The sequence below is a fragment of the Macadamia integrifolia genome, chromosome 9 (genome assembly GCF_013358625.1).
Source record: "Macadamia integrifolia cultivar HAES 741 chromosome 9, SCU_Mint_v3, whole genome shotgun sequence".
Lineage (NCBI taxonomy): Eukaryota > Viridiplantae > Streptophyta > Magnoliopsida > Proteales > Proteaceae > Macadamia > Macadamia integrifolia.
In genome coordinates this window covers 11,242,467-11,251,505 of record NC_056565.1, presented here as the reverse complement: position 1 = coordinate 11,251,505, position 9,039 = coordinate 11,242,467, and the positions used below count along the sequence as shown (strand labels likewise).

Genomic DNA, 9,039 nt, shown 5'->3' with positions numbered 1-9,039 from the left:
TTTTTTTTTTTTTTTTTTTTTTGAATCTTGAAATTTAGGGTTTCAACTGATAAATTTTGTTTTTTACGGTTTCTATGTTTGGAATGGTTCTTGAGATATGAATGATCCTCAGAATGGAGGCATAACAGATTAGAGCACGAGATCCAGTTTCAGTCGGCATGATCATTATTTAAATGATTAACCAAAATATCTCATGGATAGGACTGATAGAATGAAGTCTAAAACCCCATGCATTAATGCTGTTTGTTCTCCAGAGCATCAACACCCACAGACACTCATACAGAAGCATACATACACATGTGTTTCGTTAATCAAAACAAACTATTCTAAGAACAAGATTGAGGTCAATGTTAACACCAACTTTTGGTTTAGAGATGTCTCTACTCACAGAATGGAGTAAAGTTCTGCTCTGCATTGTTGCCACACTAATTGCTTGTCACTTCAATAAAACTATTCATTTTCTGAAATTTGCATAGCATTTTCTATTCAAAAGAAGATGTTTCAATGAACATTATCAGGTCATACTAGTTATCTAAGTACAGAAAAGGTCATTTTAATTTTGTATGAAATGAAACCATTTTTCTTGGTCTTTAGTGGTGGAATGGAATTGAATCCAATTTCATTGAAGAAAATAGGCAATACCATTTCATTAAAGAGAAATGGACCATTGGACAGAACAGAAACACACATCAAGAATATAAACAATTTTTTCGCCCCTCTTGTGGCCTTTCCCATTCAAGGACTGGATGAGGTCATTGAAAAGTATAAGTTATAAATTTAAAATTTTAAAATGAATCATGAATACAGGAACAAGAAAAATCTTGAGGTGGGAACTCATGTTTAAACATGGGTTTTTCTGGTACCACAATCGGCCGTAACTCCTGTAAATTAAATATAGCCTTGCATCAGTCTCAAACCAGTCTAATTATGAACTGTGTGATAGGAAATGCATATCATTTCAAAGTTTCGCAACAATGACCGTGAATTAATTCCCATTTGCAGAAATTAATTCCCATGTAAATATGGAAATGGATTTTGAACTAAATAAAAGAGTAAGAGAATACTAATCACATAAGTAGCAGACTGAAGCTCAGCCGACAGTCCTCCACTGAGCCGAAGAAAAGGTAGTGGGTCTCATCATATGCTCTTATTTCTAACCATTCCCAACTAGTGTTATCACTACTGCAATTTTCGAGGATCTACACAACATGGACTGACGATCATTGCCCCAACGATGATTGTTATGGGTGAATGTGCCATAGGCTTGGCAAGCCTTCAATTACATTGTACCATTCAAGTGGGGATGTTATTACACCTTGAGATACTTTAACCCAACAACAAAAATACACCATTTTCTCTATTGAAAACATGGTTTAAAAGCCTAGCTGTATAGGGTAGAAAAAGGAGAGATAAATTTCTAGGTACAAATTTTATTTTTTTTAATAGCTTATTTTTAAATACTATCAACTGATGGAGTTAGAATAACCAAACAGTTTTTTTAGATTAAATCCAAAGAATCAAACTGACAAATTAAGTAACCAAACAGTTTTTAATGACTGATTCTACAGAATCATTCTCACATATTTTGGTCAACCAAACAGTTTTCAGAAAGAAATACATAATAGAATTATGGGTAACCAAACATTTTTCCAGAATGACTCAAAAACAAAAATAACATTCATCAAAACCACTCTCTACGGAATCTATGCCAAATCAAAAAAATAACTCCAACAAACTATACAACCAAACACATCCTAAAGGGTCCTCTAAGATCTTGGGCGAGAAACACATTCCCTCATGTAGACAAGGAAGTGGCTAGAATGTTAGTTTCTCTGGAGGAGGTTCAAAAAGACATTGAGATACAATGGGGCTAAATGATGATTGGTTTGACAAGGAGCTTGACGCCAAGAAGGCTCATGACACAGCAGTGGATCTCCAAGGAAAAGCTTTAAGCTGAAAAATCTAAAAATAGATGGATGAAAGATGGAGATAGATGTTCTAAGATCCTTCATTTGTCTACGAAGGTTAGACAAGAGAGAAATGTAATCAGGGAGCTGCAAATGGAGGATGGAAGGGTGATTACAGATTCTAATGAGATTGGTCAAAATATTGTGTAGCATTTTGAGAGTTTTCACAATGGGGAATCTCGTATCTGAATGAGGGTCTATTTTTAGAGATGCAGTACTTGATTTGGATCCAAAAAGTGCACCGGGACCGGATGGATTTCCAAGGACTCTTTTTAGAATCTAGTGGGATATTGAAGGAGATGAGGTATGTACTAAAATTCAGATTTTTTTTTTCAAAGAAGGTGTTGTTACCAAGTAGTGAACTGCAATTTTCTAACCTTGATCCCCAAGATGGGAAATGCTAGAAAGGTTGGTCAATTCCGTCCAGTTTTTCTTGGCAATTTCGTTTTCAAGCTGATACCAAAGATTCTAGCAATGAGATTATCTAAAATGCTACCAAAGTTGATTTTAGAAGAACAGTGAGCATTTCAAAAAGGCAAGTTTATGTTCTCAACTATTGGTTTGGCCTCTAAGCTAACCAATATGATGAACTCCAACAACTTTGGTGGAAACATGGGCTTAAAACTTGATGTGCAAAAAGCGTATGATATGCTGGAGTGGAAATTTTTTTTTGATGTTCTAAAAAAGTTTGGTTTTCATGATAAATGGATTGATTGAATTAGACAAATCTTAGCCTCAACAATATTGTCAATTCTTATTAATGGGGACCTGTTTGTTTCTTTGGAGTAGAAAGGGGTTTGAGACAAGGGAATCCTTTCTCGCCAATGCTTTTTATTCTAGCTGAAAAAGTGCTTTGCTGTGGGCTTGCAGATTTGAGACAGAGAGAGTTGATAAAAGGTATTCTTGGTCCCCGAAATGCATACACTCATTCTTATCTGTTACATGCAGATGATCCATTCATCTTTATGAATGCAAATTTGAGAGTTCAAGCTTTAAAAAATTTCTTAAATAATTAAATGCTTACTCGGGCCAAGCTTTTAACCTTGATAAGAGCCAGATGTACTGGGAGAGATCTCTCGTACAAGGACGAATAAAATCAAGGAGATATTATTTATTCCTGAATGCAGTTTCCTGACTCAGTATTTGGGAGTACAATTTTCAAAAGTTGAGTAAAAAGAAAATTGGTTTTGCCCCTTCTGGATAAATTTAAAGCGAGGTTGGCTGGATGGTTTCCAATCCATAATTTTTTTGTGTATCTGTGGCCTTCATAGTATGTGGAGTTAACGGAGAAATGGATTCAGAATTTTATCTGGAGTGGGGAAGTGACTCTGTCAAAGGCTATTACATTCAAATGGTCTGCATTATGCAAGCCAAAAAAAGAAGGGGGTCTTGGCATTCATCGTCTTTGGGAGGTTAACTTGGCTCTTCTTGCGAAGTTTGGTTGGTTTGTAAGAGGTAGTTATGATCAGAAAGATGGGTGTCTAAAATCTTCTATCAGTACATCTTCCATTCTTCATGGTTTAAAGAAATTTGGAGTTTTATTGGTGATTTGGAACAATGCATTATTGGGGATGGAGGATCCATTATACTCTGGTAGGATGGTTAGGTAAATCACTCTCGAATTGTTGACATGATTCCAAGTGATTGTCAGGTGCCTTGCAGTCTCTCTGCGGTAGTTTCTGAATTTATTGAGGATGGGAGGTGGAGTCTGCTTACGATAATGTCTCCTCAACTGAAGGAGGCATGTGATCAAATCCAGGATATTCAGCTTCCCTCTGTTAATGTTCAGGATAAAAGAGTTTGGGCTCTTAAGACGGTTTTCTGTGTGTTCAGTGTGGGAAGGTTTAAGAGAGAAAATTCCGGTGAAATCATGAGCATGGTTCGTATGGATGAAGGGTCTCCTCCCTCGGTTATCTCTTTTTGGTTGGAGATTAGCTCATGGAGTTTTTCCCACATATGAGAAGGTGGCAAGACGTCAGGTTGCAATGGTGTCTAGATGTGAGGTGTAAAAAACAAATCAAGAATCGATTTATCACATGTTCTTGGAATGTAATTTCAGCGTCAACGTTTAGATGGAGGTGATAAGTGTGTTTGATAAGAGGTGGAATGGTTTTCCTTCTATAGAGGAATTGTTTTCATGGTGGAAATGGAAAGCGAAGGTGGTCCCTCTTCATAAAGCCTGGTTTGCATTGGGTATGTTGGTTCCAGCATGTTTGTCAGTTGATAGAAATAAATGGAGGTTTGATAATATCAGATGTTCTCCTCAGCAGGTAGTAAGGATAGTGTTGAATCATCTATTGGAGTTCTCCTCTAGTTTCAATTAATGTGAAAAATGTGAGAGAACTTCTACTTTACAGGTACATGTTCAGACTACTCCATAGTCGGCAAGTTCCATCATTGAAGTGATTTGGCTATGCCTGCCTCAAGGTTTTTTCATAGTAAACATTGATGGATGCTCATTGGGAAATCCTAGGAGACTAGGGGCTGGAGGTGTTGTGCGTGATAGCTCTAGAGCTCCGGTCAGATGCTTTACAAATTATAAAGGTGTAGCAACAATTTTCATGGCGGAATTTGCCACATTTTTTGATGGAATTCATCGGATGAAGTCTCTTAATATACAGAAGATTTGGATCGAATGTGACTAGCAAGCTGTGGTGACATGTGTCAAAAATAAAAATAAAAAATCCCATGGATTTTTCAGCAAAGATGGTGGAGTATAAAACAATACCTGGACAGTATTGATTGCCGCGGCTGATAAATTGGCGATGCATGCAGCGAGGATAATGACAACCTCATCTTGGGATGAAGCCCCCCAGTTTTATTGTATTGGATATAAAATGGGGCGGCCAGTTAAGGCCAAGGTTTAGGTTTACATAACCTATGTTATGGCCATGCCGAAGGTGGAATAGCAGCCCAATAACGTTCTCTCTCATTTTTTGAAAAAAATTCTTTATTGATTTTTAGCAAAAAAAAAAGAAAAGGTTCCTAAAATTCATCAACAATAATGAGGAATAAAATCACCACGTTTGTTCTTATGGGTAGCACATCGCGAACATGAGTCCCATCTTTCACATTTTATTTTTATCATTTAAACTTCACTGAAATTTGCATAATTTTGAGGTTATGATCAGCGGAACGATTCTTCAGATTATGATTTAAAGTGACCTTAGATTATTAAGATTCTATTGCTATTAGGACTTTTAACAAGTTATTCGAAAGTTGAAACATTTAGAAATGGGCGTTGGTCCAGAGTATGGTGGCTACTAAACCCAGACAAGCTTGGGCTATAAATGGGCCACAAAAGATAAGCCCAAACTGCATGGTTTTAAATTAAACATTTAGGCCCCATTTGATAACGTTTCAAGAAACGCATTTCTGTCGTTTCTGTGTCCACAAACTGCAGAAACGGAATAAAAACATTTGATAAAACTGTTTCGTTTCACTTGTTTTCAAACTAGAAATTGAAATTTTTACCTATTTATGGTTCAAGAAACGACCCAGACAAAACAAGTTGAACTTGTTTTACTATTTCTGGAAACGACTCGTGGTCATTCTTTCGCTGGTTACTATCGACTTCTAAAAACATGACTTATCAAACACCTTCAATTCCGTTTTTGTTTCTAGAAATAGAAATTTATGTTTCTATCGTTTCTTGAAACAGAAATGACAGAAATGTTATCAAACGGGCCCTTAGTTTTGACTCTGCTAATGAAGAATAGCTTGATGGCTTAGTTATTAAATGGTCTTGTTTTAGCCCTTTTAAAAAACATGCTCATCCAATTATACTTTATTAATTTCTTTTTAAATTTAACTAATCTAACACCGATTATAGTTGCATGATTGCACAATAAATGAATAATATTCAGTACCCTCTTGTTACCAACTATATGTTATTGGATATTATATGGAATCCATTAAATCCATAACAAAAATTGTTTATTTAATTTGCATTTAATTTAATATGAGTGATCGTGTGTCCTGAGGTATGTCTTAAGGTATGACCTTGAAGTATTTGCAATAAGGAATGAAATTGGACACTTTTTAGTTGCACTGTGTATTTGGGAATGAAGATTCCAAACACAAATACTCGATAAACTTTTGTTTGTTTATCGGACTTGATCATTCGAAAACCTGACATGGTTTGTTGTCAAATATTTGTAGTGTAAATGGATTCTCATGGCAGTTGTGTGGTCACCAGACCTGTGAGGTCTTTATCATTGCAGACCTACACAGTATACTTTAGTGTATATATCTACATATAACTAGCTATACATCAATATGTTGGATTTACTGTATTTATCTATGGACGAAAGTAACACTTAACAAGGAATCCACTTCGCATGTTGGGAGAGTATTTCAAGAGAAATTCCTGAACTTGATTAGACAAAAATCCAAGCTTAGTTGTTTTATTTGTAAAATATTTACAAAAGAATTTATAAAATTATTCTTATTATTTAATAAATATTTTTATAAACGTTTAAACATGTTGTTTTGTTATCTAATGATTGGTCAAGATACTTTATACTAGTTGTTCAATGGACTAGGGTAGTGACAATAATATGAGGTTCATTATGAGATGTTGTAAATTGGAGGAACCTACACATACTTTTTTTTTTTTTTTTTTTATATATTAATTACGGGTTTTGTGGTTATTAGAAAAGTAAGGTGCACTTGAATGTGATTAATAAAATTAGACTGTGTGAGACTCAGTGTAGGATACCTTGGCATACGATTCAATAGGATGACACCACTTATCACTAGCAACCTAATAAGGAAAGAAATCATGCTTGGCTATATAAAAGCCTTAAGAGGAAAGAAAATTGTCATAATATAGCTCAATGATTTTGAGAAGAAGGGTTCTCTCTCTCTCTCTCTCTCTCTCTCTCTCTCTCTCTCTCTCTCTCTCTCTCTCTCTCCAACTGTTGGTGATTACCATTTTTAGATGGAGGATTCCGCAATATTCTTCTCCATCAAAGTATTGATTGAAGATGATTCCTACTTTGATGGATTCAATGTTGAAATGGTGTGAACCTTTGGAGGTGCTTCGATTGTGGCACTTAAGAGGTAACCCTAAACCCATATTGTATTATTATTATTTTTTTTTAATACCCTATACTGGATGAGGATCGACCCATTGTATCAGATAAAAAAAAGTTTCAATTCAATTTAGGTTTCTCCTACATTATACCTCCTTTAAGATTAATTAATTCAAGTGCACTTATCCATGAAGAATGAGAGATATCTATCAAATGCAAAGTCTTTATTAATGATGATGATGGATAAAAACCCTGCAACATATATATATATATATATATATAAACTACTGCAAATATATATAATCTAGAGTCCAAACAAACATAATTGACTGAGTACTTCATCACCCTATCCATTATTCACTCGAGAAACACCTAGATAGGAAAAGTAGATCCATCCAGGGCCATTGCTACTCCACCAAGAATGTACAAAGTCAATAATATCTCCTTCCTTACTGTTTTACTATTCCAATCTTAAAGCAATGGTACCCATCGATAAATGAATTCCTCTTAATTTTACCATGCGTGAAGGAAAATTCAATCCTTTAATAAACTTCATAGACAGTGTATATATATATATATATATATATAAATTAATAGATACATTCACAAGGTTCAACCAGCAATCTATATTTCACAATCAAAGGTGTGGTACTGCTCTTAGTAGTGGTCTTTCTATAAATCTATATTCGATGTGGCTTCTTCCATTACCTATGAACTCCATTGGACTCAGAAATCTTATATGGAAGAATCTTTTGGGTTTTCTAATATCAATAGTTTGATTGAATTTGCATTTGTATCTTTTAGAAGGGGAAAAAATCTCTAAGATTTGTTTCATGGATCCGAAAGAGAGTGATTGGGTTCTCGAGGTTTAATGTTTTCATTGTAGTACCCTCATTGACCTCAGCTTTGTTAATGATTAAATTCTTTTTGTTGAAACCGCTATTGTGACTACATTTAGTAGAATAAACCAATTCAAAAATGGGATAACATACTTGGTAAGGCATAAGCGAGTATCATAAGTATTTCTTCATAGGAATATCCACGAATTCAAACAATTACTCTTTGATTATCATCATGTATATATATATATATATATATCGATAGATAGCTAGGGAAAATAAATGCTCCCTAGTCATACGGCCGTTGCTCCAAGGCAAAGGACGGCGAAATAACACCTCCACCCTTGATTCTCACATGCACCCTCTCATTGGCTCCCAAGTTAGCATGGGGGCCACGTAAACAGGGATCATTCATTTTTTTTACATATGTCCGTACATACATATAAGACACCCTAGGGATTTGTAACCTTTCGTTTTTTACCTCTTGTTTTATTTATTTATTTATTTATTTTAAATCCCAATTAATAGTTATTTTAATGAAGGTAAAAAAAAAATGGATTTTTAAATTTTGGAAGCCATTTAATGCATCTCCTATGTGAACCGATAGTTTTACTCTTACTGACTTATTGAAAGGAGTGCATTAAATGTTTTTTGTGAATATAACAAGCAACAATTAGACAGCAATTAAATCAAGATGCTGAGTAGGGGTGTCAAGGGTCCGGGTTTGTGCGGTTTCAGTCCGGTTTCACCGGTTTCGGTGTGACTTTGGAACTGACCGAAACCGACCCATTAAGGATTTATCGGTTTTTGTCCGGTGTCGACTTCGGTGCGGTTTGGGTTCGGGTTGGTACCGATTTGGATTTATCATGTTCATTTCGGTTTGGATCGGTTTTTTAAACCGGTATGGAGCCATTGGGAAACAACCAAATGCTGAACTGCTGAACTTCGGTTTCTTAAATCGATTTGTAACCGAGTTGGTTTTGGTTTTTGGTCTAGTTTGGATTCGACTTTCCATACAAATGTATACAAAACTATGCAAATTTTGATTTTTTTAATGAATTTTAGAGTGTTTCGGTTTCTTACCAGTTTGGTTTCGGTTTCGGTCTAGGTTTTGAGCCGGTTTCGGTTTGGTTTCAGGTTCATCCGATTTTCGGTGCGATTCGGTTTGGTTTTGGGGTTGTAATACTCGAAACCGAA

The 9,039-nt window shown here is 35.3% G+C and overlaps 1 protein-coding gene across 2 annotated transcripts in view; it reads right to left on the bottom strand.

The window, feature by feature from the left end:
• Positions 1-588: 588 nt before the first annotated feature.
• LOC122088832 (methionine gamma-lyase-like) overlaps positions 589-9,039 on the bottom strand; it is a 9,507-nt gene continuing 1,056 nt past the window's right edge. Inside the window, exon 2 of one of the 2 annotated variants that reach the window (XM_042658176.1) lies at positions 589-881. In XM_042658176.1, the coding sequence (XP_042514110.1) occupies positions 841-881 (41 nt within the window). In that variant the 3' untranslated portion in view covers positions 589-840. Of the gene's footprint in view, positions 882-6,595; positions 7,376-9,039 lie in introns of those variants that run through there. The other variant, XM_042658177.1, reaches the window with a different exon arrangement.